General features: G+C 42.3%; 1 protein-coding gene across 3 annotated transcripts in view; it reads right to left on the reverse strand.

Annotated features, from left to right (window-relative positions):
- The window catches only part of MICU1 (mitochondrial calcium uptake 1), a 227210-nt gene that overhangs the window by 79996 nt on the left and 121830 nt on the right, over positions 1-25384 (reverse strand). For all 3 annotated transcript variants that reach the window (XM_019538568.1, XM_019538566.1, XM_019538565.1), the window contains one exon: positions 6736-6818. In XM_019538568.1, coding sequence (XP_019394113.1) covers positions 6736-6818 — 83 coding nt within the window. The remainder of the gene's footprint in view (positions 1-6735; positions 6819-25384) is intronic.

The following is a 25384-nucleotide window of genomic DNA, read 5'->3' on the forward strand; positions in this document are numbered from 1 at the left end:
TTCGGGGGAGCGGGGGCGCAGCGGGCTTCACCTGCACGTCTCTCACCGCTCCGGAGCCTAACTGAGCATTTTTATTTATTTATTTATTTTTTTAAAAGTTCATGCGTTTTAATTTGGTTCTTAATCTAAAGCCAAGTTTAACCTAAAAGCAGGTTTGTTTATGTACAGGAAGGTATAAACATCTTACTATGTTAGTCATGTTCTACAGCAGACAATGCAATTTCATTATTCACACCCCATTATAGGATATCTGAATATTATAATACAAATGTACTGTCTGACTTGTTGACATTCCAATGGAGGGACTTTCATGGATTCATAGAAGTTAGGGCTGGAAGGGACCTTGAAAATCATCAAGTCCCACCTCCTGCCCCAGGGGCAGAAATTCAGCTGGGGTCAAAGAATCCCAGCAAGATAAGCATCCAAATGTTTCTTGAATGCGTCCAGAGTAGGTGCCTGCACTACTTCTGGAGGGACTCTATTTCAGGCCTTGGGGGCTTGGACAGTAAGAAAAATTTTTCCTCATGTCCAGCCTAAAGCGGTCTTGGAGGAGTTTATGACCGTTAGTCCTTGTTATCCCTTGGGGTGCTCTGGTGAACAGTTGTTTCCCCAGATCCTGACGCACACCCCTTACATACTTATGTAAGCCACCAGGTCCCCCATTAGCTTCTCCATGCTGAAGAGTCCAGTGTCTCTCAGCCTCTTTTCATAAGGCCTATTCTCTTGCCCTCTGATCACGTGTGGCTCTCCTCTGGACTCTCCCAAGCTTCTCGACATCCTTCTTGAATTGTGAAGCCCAGAATTGGATGCAGTACTCCAGCTGCAGCCTCACCAAGGCCGAGTACAGCGTGAGGATGACATCCTGAGATTTACTTGAAAAGCATCTATAGATGCAAGCAGAGTTTTGTTTGCTTTACAAGCTGTGACACTGCATTGGTGGCTCATGTTCATCTTATGGTCAATCACGACCCCCAAGTCTCTTTCAGCCATGGTGCTAGTGAACGTAGCACTGCTGAGCCTATAAGCATACTGTGGGTTCCCCACCCCTCTGCCGAGGTGGAGTACCTTGCATTTATTGGTATTTAATCTCATCAGGTTTGTATTCACCCACTTACTAAGCTTATCCAAGTCAGCCTGGATCACTAGCCTGTCCTCAGGTGTGGACGCTATGCTTGGCCAGTGTGCTTCTGACACCAATGTCCACATCACTGATAAAGATGTTAAAGAGAACCAGTCAAAGGAGAAAGCTTTGGGAGACACCACTGGTCATGGAGCACCATAATGATTCACTGCCATCAACTACTACTCTCTGGGTCTGACCTCAGAGCCAATTTCTCAGTCAGACTGTGGTATAGCTGAGGCCACAGTTGGCCAATTTTTCCATGAGGAGATCATGGGACACCAGATCAAAGGCTTTTTTAAAGTCCAGCTATATGATGTTAATCTCTTCTCCCTTCTCCCTCAGCCAGCTTATCAAGAAGGGTCTCTTTGATAAATTTTCTCCAAAATCTTACCGGGGATTGAGGTCAAGCTGATTGGCCTGTAATTCCCAGGATCTACTTCTGTCCTTTTTTGCAGATGGGTACCACACTGGCCTTCTTCCAGTCTTCAGGTACTTCACCTGAGCACCATGAGTTTCCAAATATTTTTGCCAGTGATTGGGTTATGACACCTGCCAGCTCTTTGAGTATTCTAGGGTATAATCTGTAAGGGCCAGCTGACTTGAAGGTGTCCAGCCCCTCAAGGTGTTCCTTTACAAGGTCTATAGCGATGCTGGGTATACATACGTCCTCACCGTGGCCGTCCTGCGAAGCGGAACAGTCCCTTTGGGCAAATGAAAGACCGACGCAAAGTACCCATCAAGCAGATTGGCTTTTTCCTGGGTGTCGGTCATCAGCTGTCCCATTTGGTTCAGCAGAGGTTCAAGGGGACTTGTTATGGTTTGTTTAATTTTGTGTACTACATGCACACAAAAAATTAAGGTGTGAACAGTAAGGAGGAGTAAGTAAAAGATGCTTCAAAAGTAATTATTTTTTCTCTTGAATTTTTATTTTAAAAGAGCAAAAATAAACAGCCCAACAATTTATGTAACAGGGCAAAAAATAAAACTACAGATAAATATTGATGCAGGGCCTGAGCTATTTAAAGTGGTGCTAAGCACATACATGAATTGGGCTGTTTGTGGGGGAGCTAAGGAATTAAATAGGTCATTAGAAGTAAAGAAGGCAGTATTTTCACTTTAGTAGCTACATATCTTTCTTACCTGTGCAGTTGGTGTTTTATAGCGAGTCTAACCAGCTACTTTTCTTGATATTATGGATGCTTACATGGCAGAGTGTTGTCTAGGCAAGGGTATCTCAGCCAGCTCTAAACTAATTAGCTCAGATGAGAAGCAGTCTAGCCATATTGCTAGGCTGGAGCCCTATGCTATTAAACTTACTAAGAAGTTTACCCTACACTGGGTTGCGTGAACATCCCTTTAATGAAAAGTTGTTTCTCAAGACTTTGGTAAAGACTAAATCACCAGGCCTTTCTTGTTAACTCGTTAATGAAGACTTGTTATACACCACTGCCCACTAGCAGTCAGGAGATCAATATGCCAATCCTTGTAAAGATGAAAAAGAGCTTCAGAAAGCACAACACCTTCACTTAGACTGAGTATGGAGTACAGCTGTCTCCATACACTCACCTCGGCTCTTCAGAACCCCAAACTGACATTTCTGTTGTGATGGAACCCATTCACTGACTTGTTTGTTTTTGAATTCAGGAAAACTAAGTACTTGGTTCTCTCTCGCAAACAAACATCTCTTTTAGAACCTCTCTTGTTGTTTGTCCCAAGGAATGGCTGTTTTGATATACTCAGTAAGCCTGCAAATAAATCTGCAAAGACTACATTTAAGCCCCTTAGGAGCACTGGTCTAAATACTAAAAAAAAAAAAGCAAACATATCCCTTCCTACCAGAGTCCTAGGACTTTTTATTGTTTTCATTTTGAGTGCAAAGAACATCAAATGAGCCATACTGATACCTACAAAAAGAGTCAAAGCTAGGATTTTCCTTTTAATATTTGTTAGAGTTAAATACTCTTCAACTTTTTACACATCTATATTTATCTAGATTTATATTTATATATGCAGATATATAGATAAAAATATAGATGTATAAAAAGTTGAAGAGTATTTTGCTTTCAGCTTGTTTTAGGTAAGGAATTACCTAGTTTCTATTTTTCTTACATTCCAGTTAATTATGTTATCAACACTCAATAACCACTTATATATAAAAACAACAAAACCTGAAAATGCATGGATTAAGTAAACATGCTGTGAAGGCACTTTTTCAGATGGTTATATATGGACAAGGGATTGAAGTGTTATATTTAGGAAGTGTAGTACCTCAGTAATGTATGTTCTGATAAGACATGGGGGAATGTCTGAAAACCAGATCAGTAGTTTTTAGGGAGACAACAGCAAATAGCGCAAAAATGTACATAATAATTTTGAATTCTGCTTCATACTCTGGTGGCAATGAAGAGCAGCAACAGTCTTATAATGCCATATTACACACCAACACTTCAATCCCTATCACTTTAGAATTATGCCCACGCTATTATGACAGCATGTAAAGTTGAAAGAATAACCTGGACTGAAGAATATATGGTAAAAGATGTATAGTATGCTACAAGGCTCTTCTTGACGAAAGCACACAGTACTGCTGTTTAAACCCATGGATAAACATTTGGGACAAAAATGGAGTCTAAAGCCTGGGGAGAGGGGGGGCCAGGGAGGGGCACACAATGTAAATCTAAATAAAAAAATCTGCCTGTCCTAAGACCAGTATAAAGGACAGCTAGAGTATGTCTTCTAAAGGTTTCTTAAAAGAAAAACGACAGTAAGAAAGTTAAATTGTTCAGAGATGTCCAATTGTTCCCACGGACATTTCTAGTTGAGCTTTTTACTCGATATTTCTGTACTATATCACAAACACATACATTTCCCAACTTCACCATTTAAAAAACTGACGTAAGTCTCTGCATTCCCTTGCACAGAAATGGTGGTTCTATTTAGTTACAAGATACTGACCCAAGATGTACAGAATTATAGACTATGATAAAATTACAGATGATTCACAAAAAAGTGAATGTCTCATTTAAAGCATCTTGGTAAGATAGTTTTTTTTATTGTGCCTCTCTGTTACACGGCTGGTTTAGACACTGGTTGAGGGGAAAAAAAAAAAATCACTCCAAGGTGTCTGAAATGTCACAATGGAGAATTTGGAAACAAACTCTGAGAAGTAGCAAAGTAATCTTAGAAAAATGAAATGGAAAGATCACCATCATCCTTGTTACTTTGCTTTATAAAACTTTAAGTTGGAAGTTCGCAAATAATAAATATATGATACTGCTCGTATTGGTTTTATTTGCTTTTTTCTTAATATACTTTGGCAGAAGTGTATATCCAATGGAGAAGATATATCACTTAGCCAAGATCAATCTGAAGTGTCAATAAGAGCTTAAAATCTAGTATACGGGGATGTAGGTTGTAGCCAAGTTGGTCTAATAAAAGATACCAGATTAACTCAAAGACCCTTGTCTGCCTAAAATCTAGTATTACTTTTCACTGGGTGCTCAGAAAGTTGCAAGTTGGAGGGGACGGGATTTGGGTCTGAAGCAGTGCTAAGTGCTGCCGATGAGCCCAGCTCTGCATTGTTGCCAGCAGGGCCTATCCACAGATGCCTGCCGCTTGTGGCAGTAAATTTAGTCGGGCTTCTGGCTTATGTGAGTAGGAAAACAGACAAAGACCAGAAGAGCTGATACTGCTTATTTCAGTTACATGTTTTGAGATAAGGAATCCTGCAGGTCTTATTACCCTGTGCACAGATGTCCAATTAAGTAAACTTGTTTTGGTTTCTCCAAGGTCGTATTTTTTCTCTTTCTCTGTCTCAAGTATAAATATGCTTGTAAACTTATAGAGTAGAAGGATTCTTTTGAAACAGACAAGTGGGTGATTCCCCTTGCTGTACGAAATCCTCCCTGTGATCACAGCATAGCCCTAAATAAAGAAAAGCTGGCTCCGTCAGTTCTGATTCAACCACAAGGCGAAGTTTGATTTCTTCCACACCCTCTAGTGGGGGAAGGGGGCGAGGAAGGTCCTTCAGGGGTTGCGGGGAGCTGAGGGGCTGAGCTGGGGCCCATGTTCGCAGGGACAGGGCGGTTGGGAGATGCTGCTGGGTGCGAGGCATGGCCAGGCCTCCTGGTGCACTGCAGGAGCCCCAGCCCAGGGCAGGGTGTGCCAGAGGTATCCCCTCCTCTTTCCTCCAGCCTATGCTGGGGCTAGACTCACTTCACCACCACCTGCATGAGCTGGAGCTGTTGTAGTCACAGCTGCCATGCTCAAGCCCAAGTGGGGGACTGTGGGTCAGGAGTGAGGGGCGCAGGTAGGGTTGGGGGGCCTGTGGCTTGGGAGTGAGGGGCAATGGCACGGGCAGGGATAGGGCAGTGCCTTATTACCAGGGCTGCTCAGCACCACAAAGCATCCGGGGGGACAACTGCAGCTGGACCCATATCCCGGCGAACACAGGGCAGGGGGAGCTCTGATTTTCCATAATTAAAAAAACCCCCAAAGCCCCAAACACCAAAATATATAGGTATTTAGAATATTATTATAATGATTGAGGAACTGGTAGGCTTCCAAACTGCTTTACAATTGTAAATATATCAATAAAACATTGTGTTCAACTACACATATATATATTTTTTCTCTCTTTATCTCTCTCTCGAGGCATTTCATTTTAAATTATGGAAAAAAAACACAGATGGGGGGAGCGGTGTTTAATCAGACAATTTGGGATTTTTAAACTAAGAAAACCAGTATCCCTGGTTATGACTCTGGAAATCCTTTATCACTCAGCAATTAAGGATGTGTTATGAGTTTCTAAACTCTTAAAATCTTTTCTCTACATAAGCCGTGGTTTAAAACAAACAAACAAAAAACAGTGAGGCAATTGGATTTTTTTTCACGTTGGCAGCATGTTCTCTAGCATAAATCCACAGGAAGATGTCGTACATGCTACCCTTAGGGGAATACATATTAATACCTGACCAATGCTGGATTTGTGTTCAGTTCTTTATAAAAGTTGATCTGTGTTAGTAATACACATGGCAGGGGATCAAATGTTAGGATGGTTAAGGAAATTAATGCTGAAAAAATAAGTCCAAAGTAATAAAGAAAAGAATCAAAGTCATCTCTTTAAGTAAATGAAAAAGACTTATTTTTCCAGGTATATTAGATATAGTTACTCTATTATGAAAGAAACAAGACTAATAAAAGTAACAGCACAAATGATGCAGTAATTGAGGTGTCAAAATGCAGACACCAGGGACACCAACATGACAACACTCTACTTCCGAAGTTGAAGTTCATCCGTGTTACTGTTCTGGAGACAATCAATGCAAGTGTCATAAAAAAAATTATGGAGGTTATTTTTTCTATGACTGTTCCACTGATGAGTTTTCAGAAAGGTAACATGGACAACTTGAATGAGAGTAGATTTTCTATAAAACTTGAGTAAAAAAAGGTTTGTTATGGCTTCATAATGGCGCACATAAGAAGCAGGTATGACCCACTGCCTACGTGCCAATACTTGCTAATACTGTGTTGTTCCACTTTCACGACACAACAAGTACTTTAATTTCTGTCAAGGTCATATATCTTTAAGTCAATCTCCCAGGAAAACTGACCTGCTCGAACTCTTCCATGTCCACTTCACCATCACCATTCAGATCAAACATTTTGAAGGCTATTTCAAAATTCCTCTGGGGAGCTACATAAGAAAAAGCACAGAGACCAAATTTAAAAATACCGATCAGCAAAAATACTCTCTCAAAAAAAGAAAATTACAAATTAGGTTACCAGTGAGGTCTGTCATTAGTTGGTAAAAATTTATTATGGTATCCAAAAGCATTTTTGTACCACTTATCTACCAGAAAATACAGTTAACGTTTTATTTTACGTAAGAAATGAATGAAATAAAGCATTGCTATGCCTTTCCAGTAGTTGGATGGCCCAAAACTCAGCCACCAATCTTTTTACAGGAATCCAAAGGTACTATATTAAAAGGCATGTCTGAACTAGCAGGAAACATTTACGATGTTTTTTTCCAACCTGAATTAATATCCTACTTTCTCATGAGGACTGAAAAAAGCAGTAGTCCAGCAAAACAAAAGTCAGTCAACATCTGATATTTCTAATATGGTCACATTATTTCAGTGGTTTAATTTTGGACCTTTTCTGTACATCAAGAAGCAGCACCCCAGAATATAATTAAGTGTGTGTTGGTTAATAAACTCCAGTACTCTTCGGAGAGACAAATGTATTTTGTGGCACGGAACCAGAAGCTAGGCAATTTGAGTTGCATTCCACACACTGCCTTGGGCTCACAGTCTTAACAAATTAATCTACTCTTAAAATGTTTTCTGACAATTTGATACGAATTAAATTTTTCGTCTTGTATAATCTGGAACCATTTAGCTAGTACTTAAAACTAGACTACAGCACTATCCCTCCTACAACAGAAAGTGCCCCCAGCATAATCTTGATCCACTAGAGCCAAATATGTACCAGCAACATGTAACGTCTTTAGGTATGCTGAGTACCAGCAACCTCCAGGGCACCAACTCGCATTTAGGTCATGATTTTAAAAGCCCAATTAAAACTCTTATTTCTAATACAACTCACTTTGCTACTGCAGTTCTAACCCAACTGGAAAACACAGGCTGCCTAATGAAGTTATTTCCTTTTTTCTTAAGAGTCAGTCTGTTTGAATTTAGTATTTCCTATCAGTGATATTTTCTAAAAATTGTTAGGATTACTGGGTTACTTTGCAAGCACATGTGAAGTACAGGTTCTGCCTCAAAGAGTTTAGAATCCTAAATAGTAAGTAGGAGCCCATCCAACAGCTCCGCTTCCACTGAGTTTTAGTATTAAAGTCAATGTATTAACAGACCTGGGCAGACAGATCTTCAAACAACTGAATATGACAAAGTAACATTAAGTGTAGGATAAGCTACCTTATACCATTACATTAGAGCTGCAAACAGACATTGCCTTTGTGCCACCATAAACATTTTGATAGTGACATAAAGCACTCAAACAGAAAGAAGTTTTAGTCCTTTATCACAAGATTGCAGTACAGCTGATAATGCTTCAAAGACAACGTCTGTCTCCAGTCTCATTATTCTCAGCCCTAATTTGGCCAGTTCACCCATTAGCTGTGGATACTTTAGCTTCTACAGTTAATTAAAATTATTTAAACTGCATTACAAAGTCTGGGGTATAATATATCCCAACATCTTGTGAAGTTATTAACATGTTTCAAACTCTGCACAATCCTGCAGTGAAAGCTAGCCTCTTCTTCCAAGCAGAAAGAGACAAAATTGCTGAGGCCTTCCAGGGGACACGGGGGACATTGCATAGACAAAAATTTAATGTGTACTTTATCAGCTCTGGATTTTGTATGTTTATTTTCAGCTAATTATGCTATAACCTGAATTCAAGGTCAGAAGCCTTTCTCTTCCTAATATTATAAAAGCCTCAGTAATTTACTATGAAAAGATTCAGTACAGCAAACGTAGAAAATGTGTTAATGAGGTTGCTTTTGAATAATTTTGTACCTTAAGCAGATGCACATCATCATTAAATTTGACTACAGGAATATCCTGTCCCTGGCCTGTTGATATACACAGCCTATCCAACGCTACAACTACATTTTGATTATTTCCCTTCTTCCCATATGAGGTGACATTTACTTTTTGGTTTTGAACTAAAAGTGTCAAAACATCAAGAGGATAAGAAGTGTGTCCAATAACCGGGACACTTAGCCACACCAGAATTTTCCTTTCAAATGAAATATGCAGCTGTTGAGAGCACATACAAGTTTTCTGTGCCATGTAAGCACCCTAGGATCTGTCCAAAAGAGTTACGGGACCACAACAGCACTTACAGGAATGGGTTTCTACAACCCTTGCAAATGACAAGGGTTCACTGGTACCATACAAGCTAGAACTAAGAGCTGGCAGTGAGGAGCTAGAGGCAGGCCAAATGATCCTGAATTGTGCAGTTAACAGCTCTTCAGGTTGGACTCCCATGACCTCCAGCGCTGTGTTATGTTGCTTGCCTTGGCCTCCATACTTCATGTGTGTCAGCCATACTCAATATTTCTGGCCCCACAGGCCAGATGAGTTGCACAGGGCTGGTCCATGGGTTCAGAGATTGGGCTCTCTGTGCCCGGATCAGTTGCCATGATGCCCCTGCCCAGCCTTGCACACCAGGATTGGGCTTCAGGGACCTGTACCAGTCCTGCAGGTCCAGAAATTGGGCAGCAAGGAAGCTGTCCCATTGTTCCTCTGCTGCCCAGCTTCTGGACCCATGGGGATGCCCATGGACCAAATGACAACAAAAAGGGACTAGTTCTGCCCTGTGGGCCAGGGTTTGAACACCCCTGAACTATATAAATCTCAACTGGCCCACAGTGAAACTCACCATTTAGAGATTAAACTGTTTCACAAGTTCTGCAAAAAAATCAGTCAGTCAACATCTGAAGAAATTCTGTCATTTCTGCCTTCCATAGTTTTCAGTGATCCTTCCCCACCTTCCCTGAAGGGCACCAGTAGTCATCACCCTCACCCAAACACCTTCCTAAAGTTTACATATTACGTAAAAGTTTATACTTTTGAATTGGACTTAGCAAATGAAACCATATAAGCAATTTCTCTGCAATGGAGCATAGATTCACTGTTATGTTGAACAGATTGGTACAGAAACAAGGGGGTATGGAGAACTGAAATCAAGTTGGAAGCTGATATTTACAAAAGCAATTTCACATCTTGTTTTTTCCCCTCAGCCCTGCTGCTAGTATACAGTAGGGACCTACCAAATTTTGCAGATTCCACAAGAAAAACAAACAAAAACCTTATTGAGTGCTGCGGCAGCTCACTGGGGCGTGGAAGGGGAGGCAAGGGTGGAGGGGCTGCTCATTCAAACGGTTGCCAGCAAGGTGGCTGTGCCCCTCCCCCTTGCTACTGATTGGCAGAAGCGTGGGGCCACAAGACAGGCAGCTCCCACAGCCAACTGGTGGTAAGGGGTGGAGCCATGGGGGGGGCCCCTCTCAGCCAGAGGTGTGAGGGACTCTGCCTGCAAAATGGCTGCCCAGGCCAGTGTTCTGTCTGTGAAACCAGGGGAGGCAGCCCCCGTGAATTAGGTAGGCCCTTAACAATTGGCTATATTTTAAAGTTGGATACATTTATTCTTCCTCTTGTTTAAAAAAAAAAAACAGTCAAATTTTAACAACACACCATACTATAGTCATTCATATAGACATGGGGAAAACAGAGAACAAGAAACTCAGCTTATCCTTTAGGAAGGACCTTTCTTCCCTTCCTCCTTTCCAAGCCTTTATACAAAAGTCTAATTTCAAGAAATGTTTATTAAGCCATGATGCAAGTTTACCACTTTCAAAGTTCAAATCAGAAATTCACATAAGGAATTATGCCTGATAAAGATCTGCATCCTCAGAAAGTCACTTTTCAAAGTGAAAAATATATGTAAATTTTAAATGGATAACAATCATATTTCTTTAAAGAATAATCTACGATGCTATTTTTTACTTCAACATGCATGTCTAATGTTAATTATTTTAAAGAAAGCTTAGATGCACACAAATGAAAATCAGTTGCAGAAGTTAGAAAAGAGGAAAAAACATACTAAGCCATCTAGCTTCCTGTTAGTACAAAATTGTACATGTTCCGGTCCTCAGGCAAGTGCAAGTTTTTGCTGCTGTTTTGTCTTGTGGTTTTTAAAGAAGTCCTTATCATAGCTGGTAAGGAGTGCTAAGACTCCTTACCAGCTAAAAACTGCTGCCCAGAAGATTTTTCCATCTATTGATTCTTCTGTGAAATTCTTTGAAATATGAACTTTCATTTCTACCCAGGAGAACTTTTACAATCTTTTTTTCTCATGCCTGATGAAGCGTGTGTGTGCCCAAAAGCTTGCAATTAAAGAATTTTTTTTGTAAAAATCTTGTTGGTCTAATAAAAGCTGTCACCTCTGTATATGAGCCCTGGTAGCTTTTTCCTCTAGACCAATATGGCTAGAACCTGGATACCTAAGTTTATTCAAGTCACTCTTCTACCTCCCAATTATGTTATTCTATACTGAAGTCCTTCTAAATTTGCCAGTATGCCTCAGATATTAAAGGTACCCAGTACCAAATGAAGCATTTTAATTGCAACTGTCCTCAAAAATCACAATATGATTATCTCCTACCTTTTTTGTGAGTTGATGTCTCTGACATAGAAGGCAGAGCAGAGATCCACCTTAAGACAAGTAAATCAGAGATGCATAAGCTTAATGATAGCATCTGATGAAGTGAGCTCAGGCTAAGGGACTAACATGGCTAACTACTTATCTCTGTGTACATGATCAAAAACTGCTTTGGGGTTTTTTTTTGTTGCACAGTTGTGTTTCAAACTCTCTTCATACCCATATTTAGCATTACTGTTATCCAGGATTTTTTTCATTCTATCATCTTCCCCTTGAAGATTAAGCTTGCATTTTACCAAGATCTATTTAAATTTCCTTTTCTACCCTTGCAGCTAATTTCTCCATATATATAGCAATAGTATAGTCTTTGGCATTCACGAATGTTATTAACATGTTGTTTACTCATTTCTAGACTATTATTAAAAAAAGATAAGTGAAGGTAGGCTGAATAACAATACCTGTGCTAACTCAGTAGACATCTTCCTTCATAAATTAGAGGCACTGCCTTTTACTGCTTTTCGCTTTAGCAATATTCAGTCCATGTAATGGTATTCATATTTAAACCAGTTTGGATCAATTTCATGAATATACTTTCATGAGCTAATTTGTTTACTAACATCCACAGACTGCATTTATCATGTTCCTTTTTCCTTTAATTGGGAAATTATTGCAAAGAGCAGCCACATTTTTCCGGTATGATTTGTACAAAAAAAACCAATAAAGCTTAAATGTCTAAAGGAAAACACTCAAAGAGAAAAACGAAAAACCACTTGTCATATTTATCTACAGAAGAGAGCACCAGGCAAACTGATCACATACCAGCAATACTACAGTATAGAAGAAACAACAAATACTCAATCCATCATTACAAAGGCCTAAGGGACATTTAGCCAATTAGATTAACTGATTAGGCATATTCTACCCAATTATGTCATGTTGAACTTTTTTGAATTATTCAATGGAACAGTTTCCTTAGCATAATTGTTCGTTACTAAAAATTAACTAATACTGGAAGCACTACATTATGAAAAAGTCTAGTGCCAATATGAATTTTCCCTCATTATCATTTTTGAAGTAATCTGACCTACTCTTGTTTCATTACAAATTATAGTTCCATACTTATGCCACCTCTCTTGGCTAATCACCACCTAGCTGATCCCCAGAAAAGATCTGCAAACCGAACAAAGGTTTGAAGAGCTATTCCCACCAAAATTAAATATTATTAAATATAAAGGTAGATACATTTTAATTAGAAAGCTAATGATGAAATACAGAAAAGACGTACATAATGAAACAGTACAAAAAAGGCACATCAAGCAACAAATTAAACATTTTAAAACTGCATATTCATCTAAAGATATGATAGTTTTATTAAGATAACACTCATTGTTAATGTAACGGGTCTGCTATAGACCACCAGACCAGGAAGATGAGGCTTTCTTCAAAACAGCTAGGAGAAATTTCCTTAGCATAGGCCCTGGTTCTCATGGGGGGTCTTCAGATCATCCTGACATCTTCTAGGAGGGCAATACAACAGTGCAGAGACAATCCAGAAAGTTTTTGGAGAGTGTCAGGACATTTTCCTGGTGCAAGTGTTGGAGAGGCCAACTCTTCATGCTCTTGACCTTGCTGCTCACAAACAGAGAAGAATTGCTGGGAAATGTAGTATAGTGGATGGCAACTTGGCCAGCAACGACCATGAGATAATTGAGTTCAGGACCCTGAGGAAAGGAAGGAAGGAGAGCAGCCAAGTAAGGAACCTGGACATCAGAAAAGCAAACCGACTCGCTTAGGGAACTGATGGGCAAGATACCCTGGGAGGCCAGTCTGTGGGGTTAAGGAGTCCAGGAGAGCTGGCTGTACTTTAAAGAAACCTTCTTTGAGGGCACAGGAACTAATCCCAACTCACAAGAAGACTAGCAAGTAGGGCAAAAGACCAGCTTGGCTTGGCAGGGAACTCTTCAATGAACTAAAATACAAAAAGGAAGCTTACAAGAAGTGGAAACTTGGCAAACGACTAGGGAGGAATATAAAGAGGATGGAGTCAGGCAAACGGCTGGGCAGCAGTACCAGGCACACAAGAATGAAATCAGGAAGGCCAACTGGAGTTTCAACTCCAGCCCAGCTGGAGTTTCAGCTAGCAAGGGCCATGAAGGATAACAAGAAGGGTTTCTACAAGTACATCAGCAACAAGAAGACAATCAGGGTAAGTGTAGGTTGCTTACCTAGTGAGAGAATGTGTGGAAAAGACTGAAGTACTCAATGCCTTTTCTACCTCAGCCTTCACAGGCTAGGTCAGCACCCCAACAACTGCACCTGGCAGCACAGTTTGGGGAGCAGGTGAGCAGCCAACAGTAGCAAAAGAACAGGTTAGGGACTACTTAGAAAAGCTGACCATATACAAGTTCAGGGGACCCAAGAGCAATGCACCCAAGAGTGCTGAGGGTGTTGGCTGATGTGATTACAGAGCTGCTGGCAATCATCGTCGAAAACTCATGGTAAAAAAAAAAGGCAAATATGGTGCCCATCTTTAAGAAAGGGAAGGACGAGGATCCAGGGGACTACTGACCAGTCAGCCTCAACTCAGTCCTTGGGAAAATCATGGTGAAGGTCCTCAAAATATCCATTTCTGAGCACTTGGAAGAAAAGGTGGTGAGATTAGCAGCAGTCAGCGTGGACTCAACAAAGGCAAGTCATGCCTGACTCAGCTGATTGGCTTCTATGATGAGATGACTGACTGGGTGTCATCATGCTAGGAGAGCAGTGGACATGATACACCTTGACTTTAGCAAGGCTTTTGATAGTCATAGTTTCATAGTTTCTAGGGTTGGAAGGGACCTAAGTAGATCAACAAGTCTAACCCCTTGCCATGGCAGGAAAGAGTACTGGGGTCAAACGACCCCAGCAAGGTGTACATCTAGCCTCCTCTTAAAGACCCCCAGGGTAGGAGCCAGCACCACTTCCCTTGGAAGCAGGTTCCAGATCCTAGCCGCCCTGACCGTGAAGTAGCGCCTCCTGATCCTAGCCGCCCTGACAGTGAAGTAGCGCCTCCTGATCCTAGCCGCCCTGACAGTGAAGTAGCGCCTCCTGATCCTAGCCGCCCTGACCGTGAAGTAGTCTCCCACTACAGTCTTGCTAACAAGCTCCAGAAGTACAAGTTGGATGAACCGACTGTAAGGTGGATAGAAAACTAGCTGGATCATCAGGCTCAGAGGGCTGGTAGTCAATGGCTTGATGTCTAGTTGGCAGGCAGTATCAAATGGAGTGCCCCAGGGGCCAGTCCTGGGGATGGTTTTGTTCAATATTTTCACTGATCTGGAAGATGGGATGGAGCGCATCCTCAGCAAGTCTGCGGTTGACACCATACTGGGGACAGCAGTTGATATGCTGGAGGGTAGAGCTAAGATTTAAAGAGACCAAGACAAATTGGAGTAGTAGACCAAAAGAAATCTCATGAAGTTCAATAAGGACAAGTGCAAAGTCCTGCACTTAGGATGGAACAACCCCAAGGATGAGTACAGGCTGGGGAGTGACTGGTTAAGCAGCATCTCTGCAGAAAAGGACCTGGGGGTTACAGTAGACAATAAGCTGAATATGAGCCAGCAGTGTGCAAAGAAGGCTAATGGCTTACTGGGCTGCATTGGTAGAACTGTTGCCAGCAGATCAAGGCAAATGATTCTTCCCCTCTAATCGGTTCTGGTAAGGCCACATCTGGAGTACTGTGTTCAGTTTTGGGCTCTCCACTACAAACTGGAGAGAGTAGAGTGGAGGGCAAAGAAAATGGTTAGGGGGCTTGGGCACATGACTTAGAAGAAGAGATTGAGGGAACTGAGTTTATTTAGTTTGGAAAAAGAGAAAACAGAGGCGGGATTTGATAACAGCCTTCAACTATCTAAAGTGTGGCTCCGAAGAGGATGGAGCTAGACTGTTCTCAGTGATAGCAGATGACAGAACAAGGAGCAATGAGCTCAAGTTGCAGCAAGGGCAGTTTAGGTTAGATATTTGTAAAAACTGTCTCACTAGGAGAGTAATAAAGCACTGGAACAGGTTACCCAGAGAGAAGGTGGAATCTCCCTCCTTGGAGGTTTTTAAGACCTGGCTAGACAAAGCCTTGTTTGGGATGATCTAGTTTGGGATAGTCCTGCTTTGAGCAGGGAGTTGGACCAGATGACCTCCTAAGGTACTTTCCAACCCTATATTTTCCACCATTTTATGATCTGAGATAATTTAAAATTAATTTCTCTAAATCCTAAAGCCTTAAAAAGTGTTTAATGGGCCACCAGCCTGTTAGGGAAAATGACTTTTCACCCAAGTGTTAAATTAAGTTATAAAAGACAAAAAAAAAAGTTATATAAGCTCTTATCTTGGTTCATGTGCAAACAGGCTATTCAGCAAGAACTGCAGACAGAGGTTAAAGGGCAAAGATTCTGAGATTAACCCAGATTCTTACATTGTATGCCTTGGCTAAAATATCAAAAAGTTTACTAAATAAGAAAAAAAACCATAAAAGCATTCCTAATTCGTGTTATTCTGAGTAAAAGTCAGATGCCTGTTCTCAGCCTCTTATAAAAGCTATACCTTGTCCAAAAATTAGCCCCGTGTAACCACTAAATGGACTTTAAGTGACCATAGCAATATCGCTAACCTATTTTTTTTCCAATTCCAACTTTCTTGAAATTATTATTAAAATGGCTCACACCTTGTGACTACCTTTGGCTTGATCATTGCCTTTACCTCTTCTCTTAGCTCAAACTTTGGTCAAGCGAGTGAAAACAAATGCTATATCATATTTTCATGAAGCAACTTAAGACACTCTAGTGTACAGCTTTCACTCCCCTTTCTGTTAATACTGTAAATTTTAATGCTCATAAAACTGAAATTTCAAAGAGGAAACAAGCATGGAGACATAAGGGGACACTCTAAGTGCCCTGGTTGGCAGCAGCACATAAGGTGGAATCACTGGCTCAGCTACTGGCAGTGTAGGGGCTGAGGCAGCAATGCAATTGCTGCTATTTCTGCACCCGCCCTCCTCCCCCACCCCTGGGTTAGTGCTGGGGCACAATGGTGCTCAGAGTATAAGGATACTCCAGCCCTCAGCACTATTATACTACTGCTCTGGCATCTCATGGCCAGCTTCTGGACCAGTTCAACTTTCCATATGCTAACAAACCTGCACGATTGACTTAACCCATCCTCATCTATTCTGTTCCTATTTCTTCTGAACAAGAGCTGCACATTTTTGGTGCTCAAAAACAGCACACACTGGAACTGGCGCCAGTGTTCCCTTTAAGCTGAACTTGTGCATAGTTACGCACAATAAAAAGCCATGCCACGCAACAACAGGGGATCTCCGTGCAGCCTACCTGATGGCCACAGTGTGGGGGAGGGAGGGGAGAAAGGAAGGGGACCAATTGCGGGGTGGACCAAAGTGGCACACGCTGAAAAGGAGAAGCGGGACCAGTTCAGGAACAGACAGAAGCAGTGCGCTCACGGACTGAAGCGATGCATTCACAGACCACTACACCTTAGAGGGAACATTGATTGGGGTTCCTAAAGGGAAGAACTATTGTGATAGCAAGACTAGTAAGCCAAATATCTAATCCAGACCGTAGTGGTCTGCCCCAATTCCTCACATTCGGCCCCTCCTAGAGCACACCCGCAAGTCTGGGAGTAATGTCGCCACCACCAGGGTCTGAACTGATCTTGGACCTGTGCTCCTTGGGAAACACAGGCCTAGTAGTCTTTGAAGGTATTTGACCCACTGCAAGAACTAAGGGTGTTTTCCTCAGTCTGAAGCACAAAGTGTGGTCTCCCTTAGTCAGCCAAACCAACGGGACCCCAAGGCATAATCTAGACCCTCTCACAGTAAGTCTCACTAGGTACAGAGGAGAATGTTATTGGTTACAAGGAATAGGGTACAGGGTAGAGCAATATCAGAGAACTACCTTAGAGCAAACAGTGGCATGGCAGCCTTTGATTATGCATCTGTGTTACTGCAAGCTATACATCTAGTTAGATCTCAAGTAGCTTACTTACAAGTATCGTGCAGAGGCAGGTAGAGATTCCCTCTGGAGGCAAGCAGTTCACTGAACATGAGTTTCACGAGAGAGAGCAAGGTTCAGCGTCTCTGAGAGTTCTCATCATGGCTGCTGCCCCGCCTAACTTACATAGATCTTATGACCTCATTTACCTGACCCAATGAAGGCCAGCAATTGTTGGCTGCCAGCTAACCAATTTCAAATGCATCACTGGTTGCCAGGTAGACTGGCAGGGTCTCTATCCCCCTCCCAGTCATGACGACATTGCTTAGAACAATAGGGAGTTTAAGCCCCAAGCCAGGTGTGTGAGGCCAGTCATGTAGGCAGAGGAAGCAGGGTTCTCCTTCCCTCAGGAAAGTATCCAGCTCAGGTTACAACTCAGGGTTATCTGAAGCCGATGGGGCCAGAGGCGTCTGCCCTCTGCAGTGACCATGGTCACCAAATTGTCAGATTAGGCATTTGCCTGATAGCAGGGTTTGGGGAGACAGAGATGGCATTCTGCCACACCATAGTGGTCTGTCCTAATGGCCTGTAAACTGTTAGCAGTGTTGGAGTGTTATAGTATCCATGATGCTCCAGGAAATGTGTTTTGTTTGATGATATCTTTTACTGGACCAATTGTATAGTTTGGAGATGTGTTATTTGCAATTTTTAAAATAAAAAGGTGAAAAATGAAAATAAACTGACAGCAGAAAACCTGACTGAGGATCCTTTATTATAGCAGAACTCCATGATTACAAATGAATGAAGGGCACAAGGAATGAGAGGTATTTCACCTTTTAAGAATTTTCTCAGCCATCTTATTTTAATACAATACAAACTGATTGCAGCTACATTTAGCAAGCAAATACTCAGAATTTCTACAAATTTGGGTCAATCCAGACTGATTCACATAAGCCCTCTCCCCAGGTTTTACCTTTCTTTTGTGGAGTTGTCAACCAGGCACGATTAACTGAAGTTTACAGTGTTACCTGTCAAGCATATGCCTGCAATCCCACATATTTGATATGCCAAATTTTAAAAACACTTTGAAATATCCTCTTCAGACCTGGGGGCGGGGCAGGGGGGAGGTGAAATACAACCATAAAGTTCTCTCCTTGTGTGACATTATATAAATATGAAACATTACCAGTTAAAAAGAGAAAGCTGCTTACACCTGCTTTGAAAGCCCTGAAGAATTTTGTTTCTTGTTTGATTTCAACTCTGTACAATCCAGCTCAAGGCTTCAATATCCCTCTTGAAGTCTAACTCCTCCACAGGTGACTCCATTAAAAAAGTAGAAGCTATTTTATTAGTTTTTTCCAGAAATAAATGAATCACTTGGGCCTAAATATTTGAATGGTTACTTCTCTTCCAATTATCTGCCCTGAAAAAAGCACAACCTTAAACCAACACAATATAAAGGCCACAATACCTAACATTTTAAAAATGATTTCTAAGTTTCATAATCCAAACTAAATAAGCTCCTTCCAGCTCAAAGAAAATATCATGTACAAAACTGAGTGCTGTTTTAAGTCTAGATACTGTCACACTTTTCCTCTTTTGCTGTGTTCAGCTCAGGAACATTAAAAAGCCCTTGCTTTCTTCCCCAAGAGAAAGAATTTTTTTTTTTTAAACAATCCTAGGGCTCAGCACACTGATTATTTCCTACAACTCAGCATGGTTTCTCGGTCAAGCAGTCCCTTTCTATGTAAATTTGAGTGAGAGCAGTCTTACCTCTAGCAGTAAATCAAGGGCACACATAAATTAACCCTCAGGAGACTTTTACTGGGAGTTGAGCAATGGCATCTAGACAATTATAAGCAGTTTTAATGATAAACAGAGACGAACCTGATTACTGTGTTTCACATAACTGGAAGCCAAGAGACAGCATAATATCAGAATGGAATAACAGAATCCTGAAGTGTTCACCTGATACTTTTTTTGCCTGATACCAAATGTAAGGGAAGCAGCTGCAATATAGTACTGACTGCTTGTATTTGCTGAATGTTATTTTATGAGCAATTACAAGTTATATGATGATCAAAACACTGACAAGAGAACAGACTCTCAACAGTACTTTATAAAAACATTTAGCTACTTAGTAGGAAATCATTTTCAGCAAGAAATGCAAAAAAATACAGTTTAATTCTCTGTCCAATCATGTAGAAACAGGTCTTGCTAGTGCGATTCTGCACTTCCAAGCTAGGAAAGTTGAACAGTAATTCAACTAATTCAAAATAATTCAAGTAATTCAAATAATCACTGCATATTTAAAACAGAGCTGTATAAATACTACAAAATAATCTATTTCAACAAGCATTCCTACTATGTTTAGTCCATATGAATGTTTGTGGACATGGAAGTCTTATGAGTACATCTGTATCAAGTTTCCGGCAAGGAGCATACACCCAGTTTTGAAATATCTGTGAAACTGGAAAGAAAGAAGGATGATTTTACAATCACTTCAACTAAAAGACCTGCTGGCAGCATCTGTGGTTTCTGGGGCGCCTTGGCCAAGGAGATGCACAATAGCTGGTTGTTGTTCCATAAGAGATGGGAGAGGAACCCATACTTAAAGATAGATCTTATCAGCAGGGACCCTGGTTCTCTGTTTAAAAATTGTAAATTGCCCCCAACAGCAGACAGCTGCAGCAGAAGCAGCCCAGAGCTGACCCTCCATGGTTGCTGCCTGCATGGGTGAGGAGGGACTGGCTCCTGGCTCCCCCCAGCCCTGCAGGTGCCCCCCAGCCATGACCTGCAACCCCCCAGCCCTACCAGAGGAGCCCCCAGCCCCTGCAAGCCCCATTTACCTCACAGGCTTCAGGAGTGAAGAGTGATCCTGAACTGAGGCCGACTGAGAGCCTCACGCCCCATCCCTCCCCCTCCAGGCAGGGCTGGGGCTTTCCCGTCCTGTTTGCAAACAGCTCTTGCAGGCTAGAGCTCAACCAGCCTACAGAGCTCTTTGCAAAAGCAGGGAAACCACAGGTTTCTCTGCTAAAAGGAGAAATCCACATTTTCTCTGATAAAAAGGGGAAATCCATGGTTTTCTCTGTTTTCCTGTGGGAAACAGAAAACCTGGATATTACTATTAGATTCCATAAAATCCTATTGGTTCCACCTCTTAAATTCTGCAAGACTCTTCCATAAGTGAATTGCTGAGAAGAATTTGCTATATTCTTACTTCTAGGCTAAGTACAGACAGTCAAAAAAATCTAAGGCAGAATCAATTCAGTCTTTTCAGGTTAGCCTAAACTGCATAGACTGAACTGATAAGCAAATGAACAGATATTCACTTTGGATTCTAGCAATGCAGCGGCTCAGGCCAAAAGCTGGGGGCTGCTAGAGCAAACAACTTGGGCCAGGGGTAGCTCGCCCACCCTGCGAGAGAGAGTTTGCAGGGTAGTTGCAAAGCATTTTGGGATGCTGGGGGACTGAATTAACTTGAATTTGGAGGGGATCTAGGACAGAAGTTCAATAAACCAATATAAGCTAAATCAGTTAAGTTTGATATTACATCCATCCAGGTTTATTTTAAACCAGTTTCAGTTGTTTTAAAAAGTGCATTGAACTTCTGCTGTGTTACAGATCTGAACTGGTTTCCAATCACTTATACCAGATTATGTGTCATTTCTGTCCCTAGTCCTAGTGCTTATGTCTTCCTCTCCTCCTCAGTCATCAGTCATGAATAAACCCTGTGTCCCAGGGGACGCAAGAACAGGCGAGCAGGAAACCATGCCCACAGAGAAGCCTGAGACAAACAGAAAAGGAAAAAACTCACTGCTTGCAGGACACCAGAGAAGCGACGAAGCACAAAGGGGAGAGACGCCTGCGTGGTTCATCAGCCACGCCCATCTACAGCTGAGGCCGGGTGACGTCAACAAGAGACGCTGCCTGGAGAAGATAAAAGCTGGCCCTGAAAGCATGGGAATAGCAGTGCCAGGAGCTGGAGAAACAGTGAGGGAATTGCTGCACTGGAGGCTCCCAGCACCAGCAAGAAGCAAAGAGCTGGTGTGGAGACAAGCAGCTGCAGCAGTAGGGGCTGCAAGAGCTCTCCATGCCAGGAGTGACCAGCACCGGAGTGGGCTGGAGGAACTGGCAGAGAGACCAGCAATGGCGGCAGCAGGAGCTGCCATAGGGACTTGCACCAGTGTCGGCCGGTACTGAGACACTGGGCTAGAGGCAGCTCTGGCAGGAGGTGAAGATGACCCTGGCTAGGGTAGAAGCATGGGTCCCAGCCCATGGGACATGTTTACCTAAGGCACTTGATATGGGGAGGAGCAAAGAGCCTACAGTTCTATGGTTTCCCCTCCTCTTTACATTCCTTTTTCCTCTTCTGATCCTTTTCCTTTCTTGTCTGGGTCCCCCTTGGCCTGTTTGTCTTGTGTTGCTGGTGTGGGTTTTTTTGTCCTATTTTCTTTCCCTGCCTAGCGCAGGCTTACTCAGCCCTCTCTTACTGGGTTTTGGAAAACAAAGACCCTGACAGAAGATCACAGGCGATACGTGAATGTGGTAGCAATCAGTGGCATCCTTCTGGAAGTATCCGGAGCATCAGAGGGGACATCTCCAAAAACAAAGCGTCTCAAGCCTCCTGGGTCCAGTTGGAGCCCCAGACACCCGTCCGCAAAGAAGGAAATGTGGGAACTGAGGAAGACATCATCTAAGGGCTAGCAGCAAAAGATCCGGAGGCTTGTCTCAAAGGTTGGCACATGGCTGAGGTATAGGGAAGGTTGGAGCCCCGTGGACATCCACTAAGGGACGTGACAAGTCTGGAGGCATCCTCAATGGGGACCCCCGCCACTGAAGATGCATCTGAAGTCATGGGAGGTGAGTTTGGGGGCCTCTCTGAAGGTGATCAAGGAACTCTCCAGGGTTTACACGAGGCTACTTGGTGCTCAAGACCAGCTGTCCATGCCACGGTGGCGTGAGAACGGATCATTGAACAGGGACGGGCACACCTTGGTATTCCTAGATTTGAGTTCCATGTATTTAGCCATATGGTAGGTTGTTGGGTTTGCGTTCTTTTTGCCATCCCTGTAGTCTGCTCATCTCCTGCTTTCTCCTCCCTTAAATACTCTCACTTCCCACAAATCTAATCCAAATCTCAGCAAGACGGACAGTTAACATTCTTGGGTAAAAGTATTCATCCTACCTGGAAAAAGAAACATACAACTCAGATAATTAGGAACTAAGCTTGGATACCAGATCATATCAGCTGCCATACAAATCAAACATCTTCAAATAGCTGTGGGGGATTTCTCATCTCCAGGCACTATCCAAACTGCCTCTCTGCCCTTGCTTCTGTACCACTGATTACAAGTTGATGGAGAGCCTGAACAGAAATAACATTGCAGATAATGTTCCAAATGAATCAGAAGTGTATTTTAATATTTTAGGTCATAGGAAAAGCTGTCAATTTTTATTTATATCCATTTATCTTTCTATACATCTCTCTATATATATATATGTATAACTGATATATATTATTTTAGTTCACGGAGAAAGCTGTCCATTGTATATAGATAAATATTTTATATAAATATATATTTTCCAACACAATGTTCCAAAAGTGTTATATAAATAAATAAGATACCTTTGGAACACTGTGTTGGAAAATGAATTGCATATACATTAGTTAGATGATACTACTCCATTACTGAAAATCTTTCATTTAAAAACAAGTTACAAAGCAGTTTATTACTTACACATCTACATTATTAGAATTCATGTATCCCTTATTTGCATATAAAGGCTTCTTGAATACAAGGTTATTTGGTACAAAGATATGGGTGGCTAATAGAAAGCTAAGTAACCTATTAATACAGTTTGGAAAAGTAAAACACTCAACAAGATGTTATACTACACAGAGACATAGGTATGAAGAGACATAGGTCTGTTCATGCCTCCTATGTCTATATTTATGTCGACACAAAGACATAGGTATGAAATGGTTAAACATGGTGTTTATTTCCAATCTCGCTGTGACTTCATAGATATTTTTCGTAGATTTTCAGGGTCAGAAGGGACCTCAGCAGACCAAGTCTGACCCCCTGCCCTGGGCAGCAAAGAGTGCAAGGTGTTTGTCCAGTCTCCTCTTAAAGACCTCCAGGGTAGGGGAGAGCACCACCTCCCTTGGAAGTCTATTCCAGATTCTGGTAGCCCTTACCATAAAAAAAGTTCTTCCTAATGTCTAGTCTAAATCTGCTCTGTCAGTTTGTGCCCATTGTTTCTAGTTACTCCAAGAGGCACCTTGGTAAACAGAGTATCTCTTATTCCTTGCTCCTTCCCCCCCCCCCAACAAATTGGTAGACGACCACCAAATCCCCTCTCAGCCTTCTCTTAAGGAGGCTGAAGAGATCCAGGTCCCTCAACCTCTCTTCATAGGACTTATCCTGCAGGCCCCTAATCATACGAGTGGCCCTCCTCTGGACCCTCTCAAGGTTATCCACATCTCTGCTGAAGTGCGGCACTCAAAACTGAACACAGTACTCCAGCTGTAGCCTTAGCAGTGCCACATAGAGGGGAAGTATCACCTCCTTAGACCTGTTCATGATGCACCTATTAATGCACGACAGAGTGCAGTTAGGTCTATTGGTCATTTCATCATACTGTCGACTCATGTTCATCTTTGAGGCAACTATGACTCCAAGATCCCTTTCTGCTGCTGTGCTGCTTAGAAAGGCATCCCCTAATCTGTATGCGTGTTGGTGATTCCTTTTCCCTAGGTGCAGTACTCTACACTTAGCCTTGTTAAACTCCATCCTATTTTGTTACGCCCACTTTTCCTGCTTGTCCAAGTCTGCCTGAATCCACTCCCTGCCCTCCAGTGCATCTGTTTTGCCTCATAATTTGGTGTCATCCACAAATTTGGACAGTGTGCTTACTACACCCTTGTCCAAATCACTGACGAAGATTTTGAACAGCACTGGCCTGAGGACTGAGCCCTGGGAGACAACACTGCCCATATACTTCCAGGTTGATACCGACCCATCCACTACCACTCTGTGAGTGCATCCTATTAGCCAATTTGCCACCTACCTCACTGTGTAATCATCTAAGTCATAGCTGCTCAGTTTTTCGTTTTTGTGGGGGGTTTTTTATGAGAATGACATGACACCATATCAAAGGCTTTTTTTAAATCCAAGTATATCACATCTACCTCAGCTCCTGCATCTAAGCAGTTTGTGACCTGGTTGTAAAAAGAAATGAGGTTTGTCAGGCAGGATCTACCTGCTATGAATCCATGCTGGTTGCCCTTCAGCATTACTTTTCCTGCTAGACTCACACAAATGTGATCCTTAATAATTTTTTCAAAGGTTTTCCCAAGGACAGAGGTGAAACTAACTGGTCTATAGTTACCCGCATCCTCCTGCTTCCCCTTTTTGAAAATAGGGACCACATTGGCCCTTTTCTAGTCCCCCTGGTACCTGCCCTGAGCAACACGAGTGCTCAAACAGTTTTGTCAGTAGTTCTACTGACACCGGCCAATTCCTTCAGCACCCTTGGATGAAGATCATTTGGGCCAGCTGACTTGAACACATCAAGCCCCTCCAAGTGCCCCTTCACTAGGCTGACACTAACTGTCGGTGGGCCAGTGTCCCCTATTGTGCCTGTCTATAGTCCAGTTTGGTGATATGCCTTTATCAGTGTTTGTTGTAGGGCACTAAAGGTGCCCTGCTCCTTTAAAGAGCTGAAACTGCTAAGGGAAGAGCCCTAGCAGTGAGTTGGAAGCCCCATCTGCTGATTACCAGGGCTGCCAGAATGAACTAGTGGCTCACACTTGCCAGAGGTCAGCTGACTGGAAAGGGCAGGGCCTAGCTCATATATAAACCCCAGGGCTAAGGCCAAGAGGGCAGTTCCCTGCCAGCAGCCAAGGGGGAAGGAGGTCTCTGGAGCAAGCAAAAGGGGAGAGGCCTGACTGCAGGTTCAGCTTCTGATACTGTTGAGGGACAGAGTACCTTGGCATGGCTTGAATGATGTTATAACCAGGCAGCTTGAATTTATGTTACAGCCCAGGGGCTTGTGCTTTGTTTGCTGTTGTATAAGACTGGTG

This window comes from Crocodylus porosus, unplaced genomic scaffold, assembly GCF_001723895.1.
Source record: "Crocodylus porosus isolate Cpor-Errol unplaced genomic scaffold, CroPor_comp1, whole genome shotgun sequence".
In the NCBI taxonomy this organism is placed as follows: domain Eukaryota; kingdom Metazoa; phylum Chordata; order Crocodylia; family Crocodylidae; genus Crocodylus; species Crocodylus porosus.